Genomic DNA, 27,252 nt, shown 5'->3' on the forward strand with positions numbered 1-27,252 from the left:
TATGCTTTTTATTTTAACCACTATTGAAATAAGTTATTTCAATAGTGGTTAGGTATGCATTTCATTATATCCACTATTGAAATAGTTTATTTCAATTGTGGTTAAGGATGCCGTTCATTACAACCATTATTGAAATAAAATATTTTAATAGTGGTAGGATGTTATTTTAATGCCTATTATTCCGACTGTGCATAACACTTTCGGTTCCAGAAGACAGGTGGTATTGAAAACATGACCATATAGAGGTAAATCAAAGAACATAATAATCAAAAAGGAATTCATTATCTCATAAGGCATACTTCTTTTCTTAAGAAACTCCGCTAGCAGAAAGAAAAGTGCTACAAACAGACAAAATAATAGACATAAAAGTGAAATGCATCATCAACCGCTATTGAACTACTTTATTCCAATAGTGTTGAAATGAAAAGTATCGCCAACCACTATTGAAATAAATTATTTCAATAGTGGTTGAAATGAATTGCATCCTTAACCACTATTGAAATAATATATTTCAATAGTGGTCGTAGTGAAGTAACCCCCAACCCCTATTGAAATAATTGATATAAATAGTGATATTTATAATAATATTTATCAATAAATAATTGTTCAATATACAGGGGGTTTGAATAGAAGTTCTGGCAATTTACAAGATGTTTACAATTGTGCAAATAATATACAATATCATAGGACATGATATGTTTGTAGAAATATAAATGTAAAGAAAAACATGTAAAATTTCAAAGAAAAATTAATAAAGAAATTCATTCTAAGATACGATTGAAAATATAATTTTAATTGTAGTTGTACTTCAACAGTGTCTGTTAATTGATTTTCAAAATGGAATATATCCCGGAATACTATTTAGATATTTTATTTTAGTAGTGGTTGTATTTCAGTAGTGGTTATAAAGTGATTCTTCAGATGAAATACATTCCCAACCAGTATTGAAATAATTTATTTTAATAGTGGTTTTATTTCAATAGTGGTTGCAAAGTGATTTTTCTAATGAAATGTATTCCCAACCACTATTGAAATAATTTATTTCAATAGTGGTTTTATTTCAATAGTGGTTGCAACAAGGGTTGAGCACAGCTAAATACTTCTCAATAGATTTCACTGGGCACAAAACATTGCTTGGTATAGTGTACAACCATCAACCCTGACTTCCATCAGTATCTGTAGAATCTCCTTGCGCAGCTAGGTTAAGGCCTCCCATAGATTTCACCTCATGAATATCACGTGACATTTCATGACGTTAGCTCCGCCCATTATTCATGTTTTCATCTCTTTCCTACTTTCGATATAGTAAAGCGATCGCTGTTAAAATTTATCGATTGACTGATTTTAATAATCATTTTGAATTTTATTTTAAAGAATATTGTCTCGAAAATATGTGACTAAAGGTGTTTATTTCGTAAAATTACATTGTCGTTTGCTCACCATCCGCGTCAACACAGCGCTTTCACTCGCCTTGTTTTGCAATTGGTTGCGAACAGCTGACAGCGGTGTGTCAACATTTTCATAAGATGCATGGCCTGCAAGACGCCGAGAGTGGAAAATGCAGCTCAACCATCGTTTGAGAGATAATAAAGGTATGTTGTAATACAGGATATGTAGTGTTGACCTTTTCTTTTCAAATCATTTGCTCTTTTCAGTCCATGCAGTGTACATGTACGTTACACACGTGTTGTGTTGCACATCATCGCTGTTTTGAATTATTATTTCTTATTAGGCTATTCTTTTGTGTATTGAACTACACACCAGGCACTGTAAACATTGCATTTGAAATAGGTGGGGTTCCCAGGACAACAATTGTAGAATTCATTATGGCCTACAAAGTGCATATGCATGTTTGCATGGTAATTTTACACATGTTTTGCACTTCAGTAAATTTTTGGATCTTAGATGATATAATTTATTTTGCTGGTATAGTTTACAGTAGATATCTATAACACTGTTTTGAATTCGAATTTGTGTTCGGGATTGTATTGAACTATTGTATATACACACCATAATACATGTAGCATACACTGTATAAACATGTGGGGTCCCATGGTACACAAGTGTAGAATGATGTAATCATCAAGTGCATGTATGCATCATGATTTCTTTACTTTATTAACAAAATGTTGTATCATATTGCCATCCACAGCTTCATTTATGAATTCAAAAATTCAGAAAGATTTGTATTACATTTATATGAATTAATTAAAATTATATGATTAATGTCACCGGGTTCACAGGTGTGTGACTGTCAATCAATACATGTATATCGGGTCTCAATAGCTCAGTGGTTAGAGCGCTGGCACGGTACGCCAGAGGCCCTGGGTTCGAGTCCCGGTTGAGACTTGACTTTTCACCACCTGTGACATTTGGCGCCCATCGTGAGTCAAGTCTCAACCGGGACTCGAACCCAGGGCCTCTGGCGTACCGTGCCAGCGCTCTAACCACTGAGCTATTGAGACCCGATATATTGATTGACAGTCACACACCTGTGAACCCGGTGACATACTCCCCCTCTTGGTAGAAATTCGTCCTCGAATTTACGAGTAGAACTCTACGAGTAAAGTAAATGTTGTGAAACATGTTCCTAGGGAGTGACCGTGGGATTTGTACGTTGGGCGCCAAATGTCACAGGTGGTGAAAAGTCAAATCTCAACCGGGACTCGAACCCAGGGCCTCTGGCGTACCGTGCCAGCGCTCTAACCACTGAGCTATTGAGACCCGATATATTGATTGACAGTCACACACCTGTGAACCCGGTGACAGATGCATACAATAACATATACATTTCCTCAATAGCAGACTGTTTTTTTTAATTAACCAATGTAAATTAAACTTATATGCTATTCTACAATTCATTTATGTATTTTCTTAAAAGAAAATTTTGATTTTAAAACTGAAAAGAACTTAATATATATATTACCCTAAGGTCAGAATTTTAGGGTATTTATGTTCCCTGATATTCATAATACAGTCTTTTCTGGATTTTTTTTTTACAGAATCATTGTTATTTGTTTTGAGTTCTGGTTTATCTTTGTGTAAATACATATTGATTCACTTCTCGGTAAAGTGTTCATGCATAGAACATGTACATGTACATTGTATACAAACAATTTTGAGATAACAAATACATGTGTATGTTGGATTAATTGTTACTGTGCTCAGATACATCAGTATATGGGAGACATTATGGACAATTCATTGATAGCAAAATAAAAATGAAAGTAATGGAATTATAATGTCAAAGATTGTTTCGAGAAGAGATATATAGTATATCAAAAGAAATTAAATATTTACTACATGTATCACACTTTGAGTAAAGCAGACACACACTCTCTCTCTCTCTCAATTTGATATGTGTTAATAGTTTAGACCTAAGCTATTTGGTTTGGTTTTTGTACTGCCATCTTGTCATATGCACAGATCCAGAATTTTTTTTCCGGGGGGGGGGGGGTCCAATTACAATGTAAAATTTTCCTCCCTTCTAGATCCGCAAATGTTTTCATACATATGACACTGCATGGTCAGTGTAATTTTTTGGTAACAAATATTCATGTATTTGCTATGCATATGTTCCCACAGCTAATTGATTTTTTAAAATTTTTATTTCAGCCCAACATGGACTTCTGCTACCACCTGGCGACATGGGTTTTGCGGGTCGATTCTTGTGGTTTCAACTCTTGAGGTTACCCTAGCTGTCTTCCCTACCCACATATTCCCTGTGTTCTACAGACTATTTAATAAAAAAAATAATCTGATAATGCATAAACATGATGGATAGAAAGGTGCTCATCATCATGCTATGGTGTATTTTGAATGTGTGAAGACATTATTAAAAACAAAATTAAAGCTGTTAAAAAAATTAAAATTGTGAGTTTTGAAATTTTGCTTTTCAATAAAAGTATATATTGATGCCTTTACTTTGTATAATTCATTTGATATCATATGCACTATTTTTTATGACAATTTTATACAATTATTTATGAAAATCATGACAAATATGAGGTTCATTGTGTCTTTAAAAGAATTCTGTATCTTAATATGATGAAAAAAAATATTCTGACTTCATGGTAGAGATACTCTTATAGTTATAAGCAAGATTAACTTATATCGTGGCAGAGACACCATGCGCGGATCCAAAAAAAATTCCAGGGGGGTGGGGTTGTCTGAAGGATGAAATTGTGATTGCCGCCGGGGGGGGGGGGGGGATGGTCGTGTCCGAGGCATATTTGCGATGATTTTACTAGACGTATGTAAATTTAATAAATTATCATTTTCCAGGGGGGTTGGGACCCCTCTTACCCCTCCTCTAGATCTGCGCATGGACACTATTGATCAATATCAAATTACATATTTAATAAACAGGGGTAGATTGAAGCAGGCACGTAGCATAAGATGAAGGGGAGGGGGGATCCCCCCCCCCCCGCTTTTTCTTGCCGATTTTTTTTTTTAAATTTACATATAAGAAATTAATATGCATGGAGTTGGCCCCCAACTGTTTAAGAGTATGTAAAGGAATATTTTTTTTTCTTTGCTTGTCAAGTTGTTTTTTTAAAGTTGTATTTTAAAAGATTGTTTTAGCATGGTGCCCCCCCCCCCCCCCCCCCGCAGGAAGAATGCCTTACAGTTAACAAGGCCAGCAAACAATTCATTTTTCCCGAAGTTGAATGATGTTTTACAACCACGATACAACAATACAAATCTCAGAAATACAATTCTTCAGGCAAGATCGTACACACTTGTCGGAAACAGGCCTTTAAATTCACCTCATTTACTTACAAGCATCTCCATTTTTTTAGTTCACTTAAAAACTCAGGTGAGCTATTGCTATCCGTTTTCGTCAGTCGTCGTTCGTCGTGCGTTAACAATTTTACATTGTTAACTTCTTCTTAACGACTACAAGGCTGATTGTTACCAATTATTGGTGTAAGGCATCTCTATGCTAAGAGATATCTAAATTGTGAAATTTGTGGCTCTACCATCCCCGGGACGCCACAAGTAGGGCAAAATATACAAAAAAAAATCTCTATGGTAAAAGAAATCTAAATTTTGAAGTTCGTGGCTCTACCATCCCCGTTTAGTTATAATGTTCATGAAGCCCTCTACAAAAATTGTGAAATCCTTGACTCCTGGGTCTGGGGTTCAGGCTCTAGGGTGATGCCAAAATTTCCATATAGTTAAAATGTATTAAATCTTATAAAACATTTTCTCTGCTCCCATATATATTTTTTAAAAACTAAATGCATGATTATGATGTCCATGAATCCTTCTACCAAAATTGTGAAGTTCATGACTCCTGTGTCAGGGGTTCTGGCTCTAGGGTGCGGCCAATATGGCCATATAGAAAACATGTATTTAATCTTAGAAAATCTTCTCTACTCCCATATATATTTGTTAAAAACTAATTTCCTTGTTATAATGTCCATGAAGCCCTGTACCAAAATTGTGAAATTCATGACCCGTTTGTTAGGGGATCAGGCTCTACGTTTGGGGCAATATCGCCATATGGCCAAATGTTTTAAATCTTAAAAAAATCTTCTCTGCTCCAACACATGTGGGCACAAAACTGAATACATGGTTATGATGTCCACTAACTCCTCTATATAAATTGTGAAATTCAAGGTCCCTGGGTCAGGGATTCAGGACATGGTGGGGGGGGGGGATTTGGGAATATAGTGTTAATGCATATAATGATTAAAATGTGTCTTCTCTATTATCACACATCTGTATAAAAACTGATTTATAACTATGTTTACCAGGAAGTCCTCTACTGATAGACTCCTCGACAAGTTTGTGTATGGGTTATATGCTACTCACAGGTGACCGTTAGGCCAATTTAAAGTACCAAGATGTACCAACCTCTTGTGCTCTTTTAATTGTAATTCCAACTACGTTCATAAATTGTGTGTGTGTGAAGGGGGGGGGGGGGCTAGCTTGATGGCTAAATCTGTGGCGGGGACTGCGGTTTATGTTGTGATCAAGTGGCGGGGGGGGGGGGCGTGTTTAGGATATATGTTTTACATCAGTGTTTATGAAATATAAAACCTGATATGTTAATTTAGTGGTTCATAGCTTGTTATGACTGGTTCCACCTCCACCGGTACCTTGCACAAGCGGGGGGGGGGGGGGGGGGAGAGAGAGACCGCAGTCTGGTAAGTAAATAAGGTGGCACGGGAGACAGGGAAGTCACTCATTCATCGGTCCAGAACCTGGTGACCGTTCGGATCTGCCACCTGTGCATGCTTACACTCGGCCCCTTAAGCGTCCAAAGTGGTATTGTACTCTTGTAGCTATCCCAAGTCCCTCACAAAAAACTGCGGCATTCTAATGCCATATTTGTTTTTATGGTTTAAAATTGTTGTGTTTTGTTCAGCTGAGCTTCCAGTGAAAATAAATGTATTTCACCTCAGCACTGTGTTATTTGTATAGGCCTATAAATCCTTTAAAAGATTTGGATCGGGTTAGTCTGCTGGTCAGTCATGTAAATATTATATATGCTTTGTGCATAGGTAACTCCATTGCGCATCCAGCAGGTGGTGGCAAGATGGCATCAGCAACAATGGATAGAAACTACCTGTCTCTTATAATTAATTTTGTTAGGGTGTTTTTCAATTTTAAAAATTAGAAATATGTCGTGTTAATTTCGCAATTTTCCGATCGGCCTGGGTCGGCCGATCATAGTTGTGTCCATATGTGGCAATTTGCAAATTGTAATATATGCGCACGCACTGCGCTCGATTTGCACTACTTTATTAACAATGAAAGCCTCATTTGAATTTTTGATTACACGTAGATTACTTTTTTCCGTCAGCCTTAAAAAAAACACATTTTAAATGAAGTTACATATATAATGTTTCAGATCAGTTTTTTCTTTACACATGAGTACAAATTTATCGGAAGTCATGCCTACGAAAAGTAAAGCCTACTCTTGCCTTGCTATTTCGAAAATCAACAAACAGTGTTATATATAGTTTATTGAATGTTGCCCAGTGATTTTGTATTACAGAAACAGAGTTTAACAATGATATTACATTCCGATCATTCCTTTAAAAGGAATATTTGTTTTGATTATTTGTCTTTTATTTCTTTATAGGAAGTATTTTTTTGAAAATTTATTTCGTATATTTTTGGTTTTATATAAACTGAAAAAAATTTCAATATGCTAAGCATGCATGTTAATTTTTCTACATTCTTATAAAAGTCAATAAGTGGTTAGTTTCATTGGTTTAACTGAAAACTTATTAAGAATACACGTAGTTTTTAACCAACAATTGAGTATTCCGTTGGATGAATAAAAGTCAAAGCGGTTCTACGGTGAAATTTTAGCCCTCTTTGGGTTTGGACAGATTCCCTTGGGCGGTACATTTATATTGTTGGCTGCACAGCGATTGTGAAGTTCTCGAAATTCTTTTGACGCGTCTGCATTCGTCAAAGTGACAATCCGCCTCCCTTTGCTTGAGTTTCCTGTAAATAAATTAGGGATTGATTCAAATTGGCATTACATCAGGAAATATAGTTGCAAAATTAACTAGAGGCTGTCATTAGACAGTAATACCCGCACCAAGTGTTTGCCCTTAAATAACACTATATTGTATCAGTTTAATTAAAAATGAAGGCCACATGCAAGCTCCGGTAATACATTTAAAAATTATAATTTTCATAACTGAAGGATGAGGTCCCTTACCACATGATAATACACATGAGCAGCACTTTATGTGCAATTTTGGGTTGAACTGTTTGCAGTGAATTTTCAGTTAATCAATAATCTTAACATTTCATGTCATAGACAGTATAATTGGTCTATATAATTATTGCAAACAAAATTGAAAATTAAATTATGCCCCCTCCCGTGGCGGTTGCCGGTTTTAGATTTGCTTCTGTGTGCCTACATGTACATCATCGTGTGCGCAGATTTAGAGAAGGGGTGTGAGTAAGGGGGTCCAACCCCCCCCCCCCCCCCCCACACACACACACACATAAAAATTCATTTATATCAATAGTACAATTACCAAAAAAGACACATTGGACCCCAATGCTCTTACAGACAAGTAAACGCTCTAACACACTGCGCTTCAATGTTAGGTGACATTATTTGGGGGTAAATATTTATACTTTATTGTTTATCTCAATAGCATACATCACAATACGCAGGTGTCCTGCACCAACTTAAAGCTGTTATTTACCTAATAAAATAGTGCAAGGGTTTTGAGAATAGGCCATAATTTGTGTATTACCATATAAGTAAGAGTAGACACTCTATCATTTCTATATGAGTTATAATAGGAAGGAAGGAGTATTTCTTTCTTAATGTATTATAATGCATTAAATACAATGTAGGTCATGACCTTATGGGACTATTCTGACCCAACGAAACAGGAAAATACAAAATATATTCTGATTTTATTATGATGCATCAAATGATGTAAAGTACATTAATGACCCCCAGGTGTTGTCTTTAACCACCTCTCTTTAACAAAAAGGAAATGATGATACACTGTATATTTTGTTAATTTCTGAGATCCTCATCCCTAAACCATATAATTTATTCTTGCTCTTTGTGTCATTGCGCGTTAAATTGTATATAGGTTATGGCCCCTTGGAGACACTCTGACATTCTAGAACTAGAAATAATAAACTATTTTATCTTATTCATATGTAGTGTTTGATCCATGTGGGTAATTCCTAGCCTAATGATGACAGTTCCCCCCTCGAACAGGAAGTGCACGAATATCTCAAAAGCGGTTGAGATTCCCACCCCTTAACCATATATATTATTGATCCTTAAAGGGCATAAAAAGGATTAGTTAAGATCATCTAAAGGAATTCATTATTGTGTTTAAATTGGATTATCATTATGATGCTGACAAATATAGGTAAGCATAATACATGTAGTAGCAGTAGCACAATATATTGAGATGCCAGCATGCATAAGTTCTACTTTCACTTTCTAAATGTGATCTCCCTTTGACAGCATACTGTATCATTATCTTTTAATATTTAAATAAGCTTATCATCGTTACCTATCCTATCGCATTTGTAAAGCTTCTGTCATTTTAGTCGTAAAAGTTTTTTTTTCATTTGTCAGACTTGTACTTTTGAGTTGACCCTATCTTGACCCTGTATAAACAATTTCTTATTAAATTTGTGTATTACATGTAAGTTAGTGTATAAGACAATTAATTATCATTTTTATATGAGTTATAATAGGAAGGAAGGAGAATTTCTTTCTTAATGTATTATAATGCATCAAATACAATGTAGATCATGACCTTATGGGACTAGCTGTTCTGACCCCACGAAACAGGAAAATACAAAATATCTTATAATGTCATTATGATGCATCAAATGGTGTAAAGTACATTAATGACCCCTAGGTGTTTTCTTTGCCCGAGTAAGTGCATAGCAGAGTTGATTAAAATCAACTCCCAAAAAAGTATTTTATCTTATTCATATGTTACAGTAGTGTGCCATGTAAGTAAATCTTAGCCTAATGATGTCACTGCTTTGTTAAGGAGACTTTACAATTGCCCCAAATAGTCGAATACACATGCGTATAACATTTTGTTTATAAATCTTAAAAAAATGAATTCAGCAATTTCAAAATGTTAATGTGCATCAGGAGAGAAAAAGCAATCAAGAATGATTTAAAATTTGCTACTGCACACATGTAAGAATGTAACAAGAAGACTGAATCTTAAGAACCAGGTTAGATTGGGGAGGAGGGGTGAATGTGGAGTATAAACATTTTAAATTTAAATCATTTATTGTTATTAATTTAAACTTGTCAATGAAAACTAGTTAATATTGATTCCAAGGTAGAAATATGACCTCTGATCATATAGCTCAATAGATCATTTGTTAATTATGCAAGGTGTAATATAATTTTTTTTAAGAAGAACATTTTTTACCAGTTTAAAAAAGTTTTTAGACACCCAAATTATATTTTGATTTAATAGATCATTCGACAATTAAAGGGGGGGGGGGGTTATATTTGAGTTTGTTTGGGGGTGGGGGTTCCAAGTCATATATTTGACAATTTTTTAATGTAATTTAAAATAAGACTAAGCCATACTACAGTCATGGACATGAATAGTATAGAACAAAACACAAACTAATACATGTATATATACATAGGTATTACAAAACATAGATGATTGATCAATATCTTGGTTCTTAAATTGAATCATATATCATGTACATATTATATTATTGTTTCTTTGTTCAAGGCATTTCAGATGGTATGTACGTCATGATCCCAAGTGCTCTTCCTGAAATTATCAAATATCATAAAAACCATTGAGCTCCCCACCTTTATCTAAAGATATGATTCCTCCTTCATGTAAGTCATGACCCTAACGGGTGTCAAAAAGGTGTGGGGTCTAACATTGAACCTTGAAAACGGACAAAAGATAATAATATAGGGTTTTCACAATCATATATTGTCTGTTACTGGCAATATATGGGGTTTATTATATCTGACCCCTGGGGTCATCCCCATCCCCCAGGAATTTGAAATTACCATATATCTCAGAAACTGTTATAATCATGACCCCTAAACCATATATATTCATGTTTCTGATGTCAAGGGGCATCACATGGTATGTAGGTTATTGGCCCTGTGGGTGGTCCTGACCCCCTCAAACAGCAAATTCCTTAATATCTTCAAAACAGTTGAGATCCCCACCCTTAAACCATATATATTCTTGTTCCTTGTGTCAAGGGCATCAAACGGTATGTAGGTCATGGGCCCCGGGGGTGGTCATGACCCCCCTCGAACAGGAAGTACACGAATATCTCGAAAACGGTTGAGATCCCCACCCCTTAACCATATATATTCTTGATCCTTATAGGGCAACAACAGATATGTAGGTAATGGGCCTTAGAGTTAAATTTAATTTTTCAAAACCGCAATGCATATCTACATTGATCTATGGAACAGACTTCCTATCATATCCCAAGATATGATGTGTCTATCCATTAAATCATAAAAGGAGTTCTAGGATCTATGTATTTTTGAAGTGATAAACGTCAATTTTCTGCTACTTTTTGACTCCCTGGATGAAATATAAATTTTAACAACCTTACTGCACATCTATAGAACAGTCCTTATCATATCCCAAGATATGATATGTCTATCCATTAAATCATAAGAGGAGTTCTGGGATCTATGGGTTTTTATTAGTGATAAACGTCAATTTTTACTATTTGACTCCCTGGATGAAATTTAGATTTTTAAAATCTTATTGCACATCTATAGGACAGCCCCAATTATATCCCAAGAGATGAGCTACCCCAAAAGTTCTAAGAGGAGTTCTGGGAACCATACTATTTTAGCAAAAAAACGTAATTCTTGTTGCCCACTGATCCCCTTAATACAAATAATTTCTGGAACATGATCACACTTCAAAATGACACCCCCAATCATATTCTAGAAGATTATTTGGCTACTGCAAAAAGAAAATGACGTTTTTAAAACCAGGGTTTTTTTTTTGTTTAAAAAACGTCATTTTTTAGCAATTAATTGACCCCCAGGACAAAATTGAAAATACCGAAACCTTATTGCGCATCTATAAGATACCCTAAAACATATTCCAAGAGATGATTTGTCTACTGTTGAAAATGTAGGAGGAGTTCGAGGAAGAAGGTTTTTTGTGAAAAATGTCATTTTTTACGAGTTATTTGACCCCCAGGACTACCAGATAATTTTTGAAACCTTTTTACAATACAACATGACACCCCATATTAAACTCTAAGAGTTCAGATTGCTGGTTAATAAGATGTAAGAGCAGTTTGAGAAAGTAAAACGTGACAGGACAGACGGATGGACGGACGGAACAGAGTAACAACAATATACCCGAACTTTCTTTAGAAAGTGCGGGTATAATTATGATAAACACGATGGATTCAAAGTAAATAAGTTAGTACATACCCTGCAGAACAATATACATTTACTATATGGTTCTACCCACAACATAAATTCATAAATGACAAATAAACCATCAATCAACATAAAACCCAAATGTTCATAAACTTAAGATCATTAGACATCGTTGATCTGGGGAATTTTCCTAAACCATAACATTTATTTTCTGCAATGATTATTTACATATAATGCATAGTTCTTGAACAGTTTATGAACGTACCTGTCTATTTATATCACCCATACAAATCAAATGTTTGTTTTTAGTTACCGCCCACTTAGAGTGATCTATCCCATGGTTGAACTCAATTGTATTGGGAAAACAAGCATTGATGACGTTTGATACCTATAAATAAAAAGAAACAAAGGCAGATGATAATAATAAAGTTCGTGCTTTTGACATAAAGTTGAGTTTTCCATTAAAGTAGATTAAGGTATTTTTTAAGCGTAATAATCAATGTGATGTTACAACAATGTATTCCATTAAAAAATCAACAGAAAGTGACCAACAACTAAACCATGGGTATACTTTCTGGGTCTACTTTAGGTTAACTCCGGTTTACTAGAGTGGACCCAGAGTAAACCCAAAGTAAACTCAGAGTGGACACAGAAAGTAAAGCTCGATCAGAAGTATACCCCCGAAAGCAGGCGTATCATGTGTATTCGGAATATACAAGGGACAGGAATAACAGGCAGTAAGATGGTTAGATAAAACACTGGTCTGCTTCACACATCAGTGCGTACAGTTGACCCCAAAAGCAATTCTCGAGTAAACCCAAAGTAAACCCCGAATAAATCCAATTTGAAATAAAACGCCAAGTGGACCCAAATTTTAAAAACGTCAACCCGTAGTAAACTCAGAAAGTAAACCTAGGGTTGCGTTTGGGTTTACTCTGGTGTTAAGTTAGTTTGATAGATACTTTTCAAGGATATGAAGAAATTATATGAATGGCCAAAACAGTTAAACTCTCCTAAAGTTATATATGTATATGAAAGTAATATATGTATACGTATAAAATATTACCATAGCAGTGTCTAAAAGCTTAGGTCTCCATGTTCGAACCAATAAAGGGTCTGCCAACTTCGGAGAAATCAATTTATCATAAATATCTGCAAGGAATAAAGTACATGTACTTAATAAAATACATGTGATGTGAATCAATAGTGGATTAAATACTGTGTGTTTATATGTAGGATGTTACCTTGTCCAAACGAAGCTGACTTAGCAAGTATTTCCAATTGAACATTTCCAAAAGTTTTGATTGGAATGTGTACGGAATTCATTGGGTTACTGATTTTTATATCAAAGTTTTTCTTGTCATAAATATAAGGATTTGTCGTTCCGAATACGGTTTCTGCAATAAAAAATATAATACAAATACATGTAAGTATTTAAGTAAACTTAATTAAAAAACCACCATCAAATGAAAGTTATTTTAAATTTTGTCAACGTACTCAAAATATTCTCAACTGTTTTTGCAACAGTGACACAGAGTATACTTTGTCCAAATTTTGTTTGCGAATCCGAAAACATGAAACCTTTCGCAACGGGAGATGGAAACCTCGGTACACTTGAGACAATCCAAAATCCCTTAGTATTGTCAAACGCCAAAACACCTGAAAAATCATAAAACTTGTAGACTGTTAACACAATTACGGAAACAATATCGATATATTTTCAATTTTTTAAATTCTTTTAGCAGTGGCAGGTGGTGATAACGAACAGTGTTCAAAACGAAAGTCCGAAGAAAAAATACAAAACAGTGGCAGAGCGAACGCGGAGCTCTAAAAAATAAAGGTAGAATCAGAAGAATAATATGTCATATTAAACTAGTAGATGTTTTCCAGAAATATATTTTGTCCTAATTGTATTGGAATTGATCTATTTTCAAAAACGATTTTTCTTATCGTGTGCTTTATTTAAAATCTTCAAAGTATCCACTACACATCCTAAACTAGATGTATACATGTATCTTTGAGCATTACCATCAAGTTATTAAATGAATAACGTTTATCATTGTTTTTTTTCACATTTGATACATTATACTTTGATAACCCATCAGTTTGCAAAAGATAATAAAGTATAAAAATCCAGTTACTGAAGTAATTATATCTATACTACTATATTAAAACAATAATACTTTTTTTTTTGGCCTTTTATATCGATAAATCGGAGGAGTACTATACTTTGTTTTATATATTTTTATCATCATTGGTACATGAAGATTACCAATTTGTTTTATGTTTGGTTCAATCAAGCTTTGCTAATAAATAATCAACGAAAATTGCTCCAAAAATTCCGGAAATCATCTGAATTATTTTTAAATTTTACAATCCTGCGCATGCGCATTACATTCACACTAAATCAAGTGAGGCTTTTTAGTTTATGTTTCAACAAAATCCCATTTGCATAGATAAACTCAGAAACGATAATACAAATACTTTTAAATTGTTATTAGTCCCCTACCGGTTTTCACCGGATGGAACTATAACTTTCCTCTGTGTCCGTCCGGAATTATTTTTTTTAGATGAAAGGTATTTACAGCCTCAAAATGGTTTGTTATAAATAATTTGACAGTAATTTGCAATGCAGCTTCATAATTTTCTCCAAAATCGTTTCGGAGCTGTTCTGCAATTTTTGCTACATTACGGGTATATGGTAGGCACTTGAAATGTGGTGAAGGCGTGTTCCGATACACAATTATATTTTTCTAACTAAGCACAGGGCAGTGAAAATAATAAAATTGTTGTACGTTTAAAGCTTGGTTCTGTAAATGTCAACAATACGGTGTGTCGATGAAAAATTTCATAAATTTCCAAAATACATGCAGTGTCCACCCGTGTACGCACGGGTCAAAGTCTACATGTAGTATATTAAAAGGAAAAATAACATAAATGATTTAAATTCCAAACCTTTGGAGTGGGCGTGTCTACCATCTGCAGCTTTAACTGTGGGTGGTGGTTGGTCATTATACATTGCATAAGTTACGATATCTGGAGACTGAATATAACACAAATACACGTCAGGTACTTATCATCAATATTTCATAATATATTGGTCACAGTCATAAATCAAAGTAAAATTTTCTATTCATGCAATTGAAAAATGTAAATGAGCGATACAAGTGTTCTATATTAAATTGCTAGCTTAATATATTGTTTTAAATGTATGTATGAAATGTATTTTTCCATTCAAAAAATGCAATAAAAAACGATTAAATAGAATCCATGTGGGATAACTCTGAAAGACTATCCTGCAAAAAGGCAATCTAGAATAAAATAATTAAGACACACATTTTAAGCTACTTTCCGTGTTAAATGAGCACATGCCTTTGTTGTCTTAATTAGGTAAACAGTTACTAAGAGGACTAAATCTAAAGGCACCGTTCATCAATTGGTCGAATCTTTTAGCGAACTCAGGAAAATCACAGACTGCACGAAACAATAATAATGATGTGAGACTCAAATTTCCATGGGGAACGATTAGCCTGTTTCTTTTAACTAATCCACTGATCTATATTAGCAATTATTTTATAAATTGTACTTACTTTTTTACAACAATTTAACACTTTGTTAAATAAAAAATGTAAATATAAACAATTAAAATTTTTTTTCAATGATGATCCATGCAGGTTATGAAGGTAGCAATAATCACCAAAAAAAGGCATTTCATTGTTTAAATAACCTGACCGTATAGTGCCTTAAGCGTCTCATATAAAGGGTTTTCGATGGTTTTTGTGATATATTGTTGTATGTAGGAAAACGATGGCGAAGCAGTATCCATGTAAAAACACCCGGTTTCGCCTGTTTAAATAGGATACCCATCACTTGTTAACGTTGGTACTTTGTAGATGATGGACGTCTGTGAGTACATTTTTCTCTTAATGTGAAGCAGACAAACTGGTCGATAAAAATATAAACTTCCTGCATTGTATACACTCGAACTCATAAAAGATAGCTTAAGCGACAAGAAAGGAACACTATTAGTGTATTCCTTGAGAACGTAAAACATAGTTACGTGTAGACATTCACAATTTCTCACTTTTGCTTTAAATTAGGTTTACCTATAACATTAACTTCACACGGTCACACAAATCTCAAACTTCGTTGAGTTAAAGAAAATCGTATACAAATTTTGAAGGCAATTTCCATATACCATATTGTTTACTTAATTATTTATCCGTTTAGCAAAGTCGACTTAAAATAAAAAGGCGCCACTCATAAATAACAGCAATGAAACACAGAAACCACTTACACAGTCAGCATGATCATTCTTATACGTTAAATGCATGCATGCGTTAATCTACCAATATTTTTTTTCAGCAATCGAACGAGAAATCGTCATATTATTTTAAAATTTGACATTCTTTTACCTACTTTATATGTTTCAAAAAATATATAAATAACTTACACGCCGTAAACAATGAATTAAAGATGTAAGGATGGGTAGCCACTGTTCAGAATGTTGATTACGTCAATTTGTGTGAATTAATAAATATTGAAATCAAGTATCGCCAATTTTAGAGCAACAGTAAAAATAGTATAATATTTTTAACGCAAAAAATAATCAAACCGTTAAAAACAAAACAAATTATGAGGAAACATAATTAATATTATTAAACAAAGGACGAATATTTGTGTAAAAGGTTAACAAATTTCAACAAATTTGTTTTCCGTTTGAAGTATTTTAGAAGATGTCAATCAATTGTACTTAGTTTAGAAATTCATATAGAAATATGTCATCTTTATTCTGGCGTTATGTACCTTTGTCTTTTTCGATGGGCTTCATACTTACTTTCTTAAAGCAAATTAAATCTAAGGAGGTTTTTTTTAACAAATCCTTCTGTGGCCATGTATTGGTGAAATATGTAATGTCGTTTTTCCTACATTATTATTGTACATTTTCTCTGAGGCAAACCTTTTCAATCTTACTCTGGAAATATGAACTAAATACTTATGAATAATGTCAAATTTTGGTCAATTGATAATTTTATAGGTATTTTTTGATATATGATAAGTATATGAATAATTATTCATAATTGATCAGCATCGTTCTTTTTGTGTATTATACACTAAATATCAAGATATGCTGGGTAATTCTAAAGTGATAGAGTAATATTGTTTGATATAGAGATATTTATTCCATCTTGCTTTACATCATTCATTGATATTAAACTGAATATTGAGTTAAAATATTTTTTTATGCTGAACTGAACGTTGTTTTTTGTCCACTATTAAGAAAATAATGTTTTGTCTGCAAATAAAAAGAACAATTCAAAATTATACAATCCCCCTTTCTTAGAAAATAAACGTGTGAAAAAGTGAATTATAATGTTAGAAGCATCTGTCAATTTCAAAGTACATTTTAATTAATTAATTTAAACTATTTACAGTGTGAAAGATGTTAATTTTTACTTACGTTTTCAAATATTTCAACATAGACATTTTTTGTCGACAAACAAATCTGATATTATGCTCTGATAGCTTGACATAAATTAGATAATATTGAAAGCTTGCATTGACTTGCTTAAATAACATTACTGCCGACGCAATAACTTATATAACATATGGTGCATTATACTCATTGCATGTCTTTTAAAATCCGTGTATGGCTGTAATTCAACTATCTTTCACGTGTAAACTATTAAAAATACTGTTATTACTAATATAAATAGTTTTTCAAAAAGATATTACAATTTAAATAAAATGAAATTTTAATTAAATATTTAAATGAAAATAGATTTACAATAAACATCTCAGTAAAAGTTAATTGAATAAATCAGTGAAATTCTTTAATTACTTAAATCCTGAAACATAAACATATTTGATTAAAAGTTTACAATTAATCTAAGAATGTATGTAGTTGTAAAGCTTTGTTAGATGTTGGTAGTATACACCTTTTACTTTTTAGCTAGACTGACAACGACAGGATAGACTGCTGTAACAAATTTGCATAACATTTTTTCACTGATTAATTGTTCTTACAGTTTACCAAAAGCAACACTAGAAATTGCAATATCTTAATAAAAGCTTACCTTGTCTTGTTATTTCAGTTTTTCTAAAGCCTTCGTTTTCACGTTTTTTGCTAGGTTTATTGAATAACTCCCGTAGAAATTCGCTGTCATTTTATTAAATTTGTCGTTTGAAATACTTTGATGGCGCATAACAATTTTAGGAGTATATTAAATTAACCCATTTTTATACTTGATACATTAAAACTAGCGGGGGAAAACATGATTTCAAAAACATCAAATAAGTCTTAAATACAAGCAAACTTTATAATTTGGCACTTCGGTCAAAAAATAGGTCATGAATACTTTGACGCAATAATAAAAAAATACTGCTATAGTTAAATCACGCCTAAATATACAGATATAGAAAAAAAATAGTAAATTAAACATATAACTTTGCTATCTTTTTAATTTTTTCTCATATCAAATGTTGTACTTTCAAACTAAAGAAACACATATAATGCATGTACTATTTTTTCTTTAATCAAAGAATTTATTATGATGTAATCACTTTTTATTCTACTCACTTGTGTCTAGTATGCACCTTTGTTTCAAACCGTAATAAGAAATTAAAATACGCATTTCCATATATTAACAATATGTTGACAGACACAAATATATATATATATATATATATATATATATATATATATATATATATATATATATATATATATATATATATATATACATTGTATTGTTGCTTTAATACTGCAATTTTTTTATACTGATAATAAGATCTGAAAATGTTGTAACAAAAGAACACCTCTATTTTTTGAATTATATGGCTCAAAATTGCCTACTCACGTGTTTTACATAAGGCTCCTTCATAGCCAACATCACATCCAGTTAAGCAAGTACCATTAATCGGAAAGCAATAACGTTTGTTTCTACAGTGCCCGCATGTTTTATTGCATTCATATCCATAAGATCCTCTATTGCATTCTAAAACGATTACAGATACAACGAATGTCAGACAACTGTTGCTTTTTAGCACAGGTTAATACAGTAACAATAATTGCATTGACTTGCATCAGTATTGTCTTACAACCATAACAAACCTAAACATTAACGTTAGTGAACGTCATTTTTTCTCGTTAAATTGCAAGTCACTTTTATGAGTTTCAACTCTAACTCTGACATTAAGTTGACATACAGCTTGTTTTCTTTTGTTTTATGTTTCTTTTTTGAGTAAAAATAAATCATAGGTTTTATTTAAATTTATTATCAAAAATCGTTTACAATGACACTTGCTTTGATTTAAAAACTATTATTTGATCGTAAATAACTGTGTCCTCCAGTTCATATGTAAACGGTTATTCTGTTGGCACCTGCTTATTAACAAGTCATGTGTTCATAGACTATTTTTTTTATAAAACTTTTTTATAAATTCACTTTGAATTCTGTCATATCATCATTCCAATACATAAGAATAAAAAAATAATTCTCTGTTTATTTTCGTTTTAAAAGAGCTAACTGGATACTTACACTTATGGCAAACGATATGCATGTGATACATCTCCGTTTTTTCAATAAGCTATCGTCACTCTCCTAACTAGCTGCTGCATCTCTAACTAGTTGTCCAGATACATTTCTACTCACCTGTTTTACACAAATCCCCCTCGTGGCCAGCCTTGCATCCAGTGAAGCATGTTCCATTGATATTAGAACATTGACTTTCACTGAGACAGTTTCCACACATTTCGTTGCAGTCAACGCCGTATGAACCACTGTCACAATCTTTGAAATGAAATGATATGAAATGACTCCAACTTTATATTTTGAGAATGATATATAATGCTACCTTAAAATTAATGCACTTTTCTGTATATCATTGCAACAGTTGCATGTTGTCATGCCTTTGTAAGAATTAAATAACTCGGTAAATAGAAAAAAAAATTGAAGGCCTTTGTTCCTCTCCTTGTACCTGTATTTTTTCTTACCTGTTTTACATAAGCCCCCTTTTAAACCAGCTTCACATCCAGTTAAGCATGTCCCATTGATATGGGAACATTGGCTTACATTAAGACAATGTTCACATGTTTCATTGCATCTAATACCATACGATTCTCTGTTACATTCTTCAATATAATGAACACATGTCGATCACAATGTTGTGTCTCATATTCTTAATTACAAAAAAAAATATTTGGTAAGCAGTGTGTTGAATGCTTTATCTACATATATTAGCCAAACAAAACAAACAAAAACCTACATTTTTAGCTTGTTTCTACCATTTACAATCTTAACAAATCTAAACATTAACGTTAGAGAACGTCATTTTTTTCTCGTAAAAAATGCAAAAAGTCACTATTATGCGTTTGTAGTCTAATTCTTACATTAAGTTGACATCAGCTTGTATCCTCTTGTTTTATGTTTCTTTTTTTTTAGGTAAAAATAAATCATAGCTTTCAATTAAACAAATTATAAAAATCTTTTAACAATGGCACTTGGTTTGATTTAGAAACAATAAAATTTGATCGAAAATAACCGATTCCTCAAAATCATATGTAAACGATTATTCTATTGGAACCTGATTATTTACATGTCATGTGTTCATAATTTTTTTAATTACTTTTTTCTCAGTTCACTTTGAATTTTGTCATATTATCATTACTATGGATATAAACGAAAATTTACTTCTCTGTTTATTTTGGTTTTAAAGGAACTTACTAAATATGTTATAACACTTATGGCAAATGTAATTCATGTTATACATCTCCGTGTTTTCAATAAATTATCACTCCCCTAACTACCTGCTGCATATCTAACTAGTTGTCCTGATAACATTCTACTCACGTGTTTTACACAAGTTTCCCTCAAAGCCAGCATTGCAACCAGTGAAGCATGTTCCATTGATTTTTGAACATTGACTTTCATTCACACAGTTTCCACAAATTTCATTGCAGTCAACGCCGTATGAACCACTGTCACAGCCTTTTAGATGAAATGATATAAAATGACTCCATCTTAATAATTAAAGGACCTATTTGTCTTGTTATTAGGTCTCTATATAGTGCTACCTTGAAATTAATGCACTTATCTGTATATCATTGCAACAGCAACATGTTGGCATGCCTTTATTAAGAATAAATTAACTATGTGATTAAAAAATAAATAAGAAGGCTTGTGTTCCTCTCCTTGTACCTGAGATATTTTCCTTACCTGTTTTACATAAACCCCCTTTGAAACCAGCTTCACATCCAGTTAAGCATGTCCCATTGATATGGGAACATTGGCTAACATCACGACAGTGTCCACATGTTTCACTGCATTCAATACCATAAAATCCTCTCTCACATTCTGGAATGATTAGAAGAAATAATTTGTATTGAATCATTGTCACAGCCTTAAAATATGTAAAAATAATCGGCTACAAAATGACCGATACAGATGTCATGTACTCAAAGCATGCATATACATGTATATTCTGATTTTTTTAATATCTAATAAAGTAATTAAGTTGACTACTATTGTATATATTTTAGACATTTCAAGACGCACTAAACATACTTTAGATTATCATCAATGAATCGATCTTCATTTATTCAACTTTTGAATTTAGGTTTTCATTACCAAAATTTCATTAGCGGGGTCTTACATATACTTTCGTTTTATTATTTTTTTCATTTTAGTTATTTAGGGCCGTGTTTGTCATATACGGCAACTTCCTTTAGGTTTTGTAAGGACTTTACTGGGACATAATTGATATTCTCTACATTTGTTATAGCCAGTTCGTTACATTCAACTTTTACTGTAGAAAATGTTTCCCAATATGTAAAAATAATCGGCTACAAAATGACCGATACAGATGTCATGTACTCAAAGCATGCATATACATGTATATTCTGATTTTTTTAATATCTAATAAAGTATTTAAGTTGACTACTATTGTATATATTTTAGACATTTCAAGACGCACTAAACATACTTTAGATTATCATCAATGAATCGATCTTCATTTATTCAACTTTTGAATTTAGGTTTTCATTACCAAAATTTCATTAGCGGGGTCTTACATTTACTTCGTTTTATTATTTTTTTCATTTTAATTATTTAGGGCCGTGTTTGTCATATACGGCAACTTCCTTTAGGTTTTGTAAGGACTTTACTGGGACATAATTGATATTCTCTACATTTGTTATAGCCAGTTCGTTACATTCAACTTTTACTGTAGAAAATGTTTCCCAATTTCACACTAACATTACTCTTTTAAACATTTGTGAAACTTTTAAAAGTCAATACATGAACTAATCAGCAAAACTTTTTTTTTTTTTTAATTTAAATCGAATTGGTTTTAAAATAAAGGATTTTAATGTTTTTGAATATTTTTTATTCTAAGTTCACACAATTAACAAAACAGTACATGTTTGAATGTATACATGATTCGTATGACTGCTTCAAAAAAAAAACAAATATTTTAAAGTCTCATAAGTTCTATTAATGCTTTTTAAGTGTAGCCAATACGTAACGAAGCCAGATACACGCATACACACGTGTAGTAAATAATGTTTTTTTTATTGAAATCATTTCTTACCTAATCCACAGTGATAACCTTGATATCCAGGTTTACATCCCTGACAGATGCCCGTCTCTATGTGACAGTACTGACAGTTAACATCTGGACAGGGGATGGAGCAGTTAGATCCGAAAAACCCTGTTGCTGGACATCCTGTACATGAAATATTTTTTATTACATATTTGATTTTGTTATGAGTATATTCAATATATTCTTAATGAAAAAAGATGAAAGAGGCGTTCATCAACGTGACTGTGTATATTGTTATGGATGGAAATTCATCCAGACAATATCCAGTCTAACCAGAAACATATTGCAGCATTGAAACATTTATTACAAAACAGTTAGACACCTAAAACCCTGTTGCTTGGCACCTTTAAAGAAATACTAAATAAATTAAACAATACCTCTTGCGATGGTCATCAAACTTAACTGTGGATCATGCATTTTATTTACATGAACAGGAAGAATAAGAGTATATCTCTGAATTTGTAAGAAAACTGGAGATGCGTGTGAGGTGACTGCGTGATTTTTAAGAAGAGAAGAGGAGGTCAGAGGTTTCAATGATATTGTTTGTGATTGTAGGCAAATTCACCATGTGGAATATTTATTTAATAAATAATGTTTCCATTTATAGGCAATAATGATCGGATTAATAGAATATGCGTACATAATATTCATAAAAAAGTGCATGTTCATGATGAACACCGTAATCAAAGTTCAAAAGTTCAAAATTATGAATTAGTTTAAAGCAATTGGTAATAAAAATGAGAAACGGTACGGTTAACCTATGCATATCTAAAACAACAGTTTTGACAATGTGTAGCGAAAAGCATCCCCGTGAACTTTGAAAAATTTGGCACAGTTAAATATACATTTACATAATCACATAAAAATTATCATGATAGTAAGAACTCAATGCATGAAATCTACATATTGTTTACGTTACTAGGTACATGCATTCAAATAACAAAAAGCACTGTACGGCCATTATTTACATCCCTTCCCATGTAACTCTAGTACAATATAATTAAGCATGAGTCAGATATATGACGGCAATATTTTCATTTTTTTGGCTAGCAAGTAGTATAGCAGAATTAAAAACCGAGACACACTGATGATACACGTGTGATAAATCAGTTATGAGCTTCACCTTTACAAAGCTAAAAAAAGGTGTACATGCATTTGGAAATCATGACACAGTAAACAGACAAAATGTTCATTAGTAAAAAAAATGATGATGCATTAATGGTAAAACAATCAATGAATATCCAGTAAATGACTATTGTAACATACAGATCCGTCTCTTCAACTTAAGGACTCTGACCTAACATCTTCAAAATGTTAACCAAAGGGGAATAACTCAAAAAAAAAAAAAAAACTCGGCAAAAGAAGAAAAAAAGTCGGAGAATCATCGGACACATTTTTTAAATCTTGCCATTAAAGAAAAATATGCTTTATTTCTTTTTAAAATGTACTTTACAGGAAAAAAAAATGTTACGGCGGCCATTTTGGGAACATACTTATGGCCAACTACTGTACATATATAAGCACATTGGAATTAGGAATTGATGCTTGCTTAGCCAGAGAAACTTTAAAGGAATTTAGGGGGTATTTTTCAATGTTAGTTTGAATATGGTTAACTTTACATTTGATATTGTACATGAAATATGATTATCAATTTGTCATAATCATCCAAATTGTTTTTTGTCAAAAAAACTTCGATGGGACGGTATTGCGACATTTATCATCAAATTGCGAAAGTTGTGGGCATTTTTGATGTTAATTGGGAATCGGGTTCCGAATCGGGTTATACTGTGTTGTTTAAATTGACAAGGCTTATTCAAATAACACGTTGTCTGTCTAGTTTTCTAATGGTTTGTATTGCTATCCTGTATTGCTACGAGACCATTGATAATTAAGTGTTTTCATGCATTATTTGTTTCAAATGAAATATAATCACATAAAATAAAACGACCAATAATGTGTTCAACTGCACCATATGCAATCTTAAGAATAAGGGAAATGACAAACAGGAAAAAAAATAATTAATTGCGGTGTATAAAGAACAAAATGACATAAACGGTATAGACAAAATATATCGACACAATTAAAAACAACTTATTAAACATGCACCAAAAAAATGGGAATTATAAAAGCTAAAGACAATTGTAACGTAGAATGGAGTGATCGATGTTTCTGTGGCTTCCGAAAAGAAACTTTATTTAAAAAAATTCAATAAGATACGCATAACGAGGCTATAATATTCGCAAAAGCCATTTAAGAGACCTTTTTATAAACAAAACACTTTTATCAATACAACAGACAATGATAATGAATTGTCTTAGGTAAAGATGACGCTCAAGCAGACGAGCTGATGGGATAAAAATAACTAATTGAATCTATAATGTAAATGGGTGACAAAGTTCTGTCTCTCAATTGCTTTACGGATATTTAGTATACGTTTTTGTGGGATTATCTTCCGCAATTGTTTTGGTTAAAGTGATGTTGTTTTCCTCCAAAAATAATTACTTTAGCGCGGCATGTATTTAAAACAAAAAAATGCCTGTTTTAATATACACAACGCATTAAATTACAAATTCATAGGCAATGTTTCAATTTATTTTCAATTCAATCCCATGGTTATAATCATATTTTGTGCGCTTTATCATTTTTTTAATAATTATTTATTTATTTTTTTAGTTGATATGCTTGTTTGTTTTCTGTATTCATAATATGTTTCTTGTGTATTAAATGTTTATTATGCAAGCATTGTAGATTATTTCATCGTATGAAGCAATTATAACTCTATATTTAAAAAAAATGAAATAATTTCTGTTCGATTGTGTACCAATAAAAAATGTTTAACTCATTGCAATGTTAAGGCGTCTCGAGGCTAAATTACGACTACAAAACGATATTATTTGAATCATCGCAAAAATACTCTGACCGGGAGTATTTCTTAAAATCTATGTTACATTTATTGACAACGATGTTAAACATTAAATTTGATGTATTTTTGTGACGTCATATACACTTTGTAATCACGAGGCGGGCGAATCCCAATGTTGCAAATGATCTATTTAAATTGTATTGGCGCAGGTAATTAATGACATTAAATCGGAAATATTTTTTTCAGAAAAATCCTTTGTTATGTCATATACTTTGACGTTCTTGCTTGGGCTTGAAATAGATATTTCGTTTATTATTATCAAAGATATTGTTGAAACATTCCACAAAATCATCAAAATAATGCACATTAATCAAAAGCGATTTCCAAAAAATGGGGTAAATCCGTAGGTTTCGCAAGCACGATCCACATTGGTACTTATATTCTTTACCAATTTTAAGTTAAATACTCTAAAATTGTGTTGATCTTTCACCTGAGCCAAGCTAGTTTTTACATGCAGTCAATTTTTTTCATTCAGTTTTTTACACGTAACAGGGATCGTCTCAAAACCACAAGTTTATGAAATAGTCTTTTACTTAAGACAAAGCTTTAAAACTGCCAATTATTTGATACTGGTTTTCAATATGAACTACTTCTGTAAGTCTAGCATTAACGGCAGCATTTATGTAATGGTAACATGCGGTTTTATTACTGGTTTGATATAAATCACTTTAAACTGTAATAGAACTGTCGACAGGAATGCAGATCGTGAGATCAAAGTTAGCGATGACGTCATATCGTATTAAGTACGAAAAGTGTCTTTCTACACATCGCTGTAAAACAAGTTGCTGTCCTTTTAAAAAAGGACTACAATACGTGGACCATTTGTATGTGTTTCCAACGAAAAAGTGAAAGCCTTAAGATTATCAGAAATTCCACCGACTCTAGCCCTCTGATTTTGACCACTAAATGTGTACGTTGTATTACGTATACATGTATGTATAGCCCTGACTTTTTATCTCAGAATTTAAAGGATTCATATTTCTAAAATAATTATGATCTACCTATGAATAAATTTTGCTTGTACAGTATCAGGCAATCGGTGAATTCTACTATTTGCGCACACATTACAATTCGCACTACTTTGTTAACTATTCAGTAACAGCTTTATGTAAATTAAAAATTTCATATGATGCATTTTCTTAAGATTTAAACTTTTATACAGTGACATAATTATTCAATCATACTTAAATGCTTAAAAAATTTAATCGGGAAGTTCTCTACCCTCGCCTACCATAAAAGTAAAGTTAAGTTACTTGTGTATCCGGAAAACAACAAACCATTGCAAATTATGCTATTTGATGCATGTTGTTGTTTCGGCATAACATTAACTTATTTCATAAAACTGATAGTTCATATCACATGCCAATCATTTTAAAAAGGAATACTTTGTTTCTGTACTGTTTACCGACAACTTTACAATTACAGCGCCTTTAAACTTATGTGTGAATATGGCACGGAATCCCGATCCCGATTCAGATAAACATGTGCTAGCCTGGTTCCCTGGGCTACCCATTAAGAACAGGAACCAGGCTAGCTCATGCTCAGGCTAAATTTTCCCCGGGCATCCGGTTTAACCTCGCTTATTTATTTTCTGCGTGGACCTCAGGGTCCACGCAAACAACCGGGAAGCCTTAACATGCCCGCGGGGATACAAATTCTTTTTACATACTTTTAAAAGTCAACTTTATCAAGTGTTATCTTATCATTACTAGTAACTTAGCAATGTTTTCAGCAATAAGATATACTCAATGATAAAAAAAAGCAATTGAGTATTGAAAATATGTAATTTGGTTGCGTTCTTTGGTTGTTTGAAATATATTCATCTTGTAACAGTTTTACAAAACAA

At 32.5% G+C, this 27,252-nt stretch overlaps 1 protein-coding gene, 3 non-coding genes and 1 pseudogene across 4 annotated transcripts in view; 1 reads left to right on the forward strand and 4 right to left on the reverse strand.

Annotated features, from left to right (window-relative positions):
- The first annotated feature begins 2,276 nt into the window (after nucleotides 1–2,276).
- On the forward strand, nucleotides 2,277–2,349 carry Trnat-ggu (transfer RNA threonine (anticodon GGU)). The gene has a single exon. It is a non-coding gene; the product is annotated as a tRNA-Thr (tRNA).
- Nucleotides 2,350–2,392: 43 nt separating this feature from the next.
- Nucleotides 2,393–2,465, reverse strand: Trnat-ggu (transfer RNA threonine (anticodon GGU)). Its single transcript has one exon. It is a non-coding gene; the product is annotated as a tRNA-Thr (tRNA).
- A 186-nt stretch (nucleotides 2,466–2,651) lies between these two features.
- Trnat-ggu (transfer RNA threonine (anticodon GGU)) lies at nucleotides 2,652–2,724 on the reverse strand. The gene has a single exon. It is a non-coding gene; the product is annotated as a tRNA-Thr (tRNA).
- Nucleotides 2,725–6,995: 4,271 nt separating this feature from the next.
- Nucleotides 6,996–15,270, reverse strand: LOC128172450 (plancitoxin-1-like; annotated as a pseudogene).
- Nucleotides 15,271–18,729: 3,459 nt separating this feature from the next.
- LOC128172400 (multiple epidermal growth factor-like domains protein 10) overlaps nucleotides 18,730–27,252 on the reverse strand; it is a 63,448-nt gene continuing 54,925 nt past the window's right edge. Inside the window, exons 5-9 of the mRNA XM_052838199.1 lie at nucleotides 21,100–21,237; nucleotides 20,734–20,871; nucleotides 19,878–20,015; nucleotides 19,537–19,674; nucleotides 18,730–18,879 (exon numbers count right to left, since the gene is read on the reverse strand). Coding sequence (XP_052694159.1) covers nucleotides 18,734–18,879; nucleotides 19,537–19,674; nucleotides 19,878–20,015; nucleotides 20,734–20,871; nucleotides 21,100–21,237 — 698 coding nt within the window. The 3' untranslated portion in view covers nucleotides 18,730–18,733. The remainder of the gene's footprint in view (nucleotides 18,880–19,536; nucleotides 19,675–19,877; nucleotides 20,016–20,733; nucleotides 20,872–21,099; nucleotides 21,238–27,252) is intronic.

The sequence above is a fragment of the Crassostrea angulata genome, chromosome 2, assembly GCF_025612915.1.
Source record: "Crassostrea angulata isolate pt1a10 chromosome 2, ASM2561291v2, whole genome shotgun sequence".
Taxonomy (NCBI): Eukaryota; Metazoa; Mollusca; class Bivalvia; order Ostreida; family Ostreidae; genus Magallana; species Magallana angulata.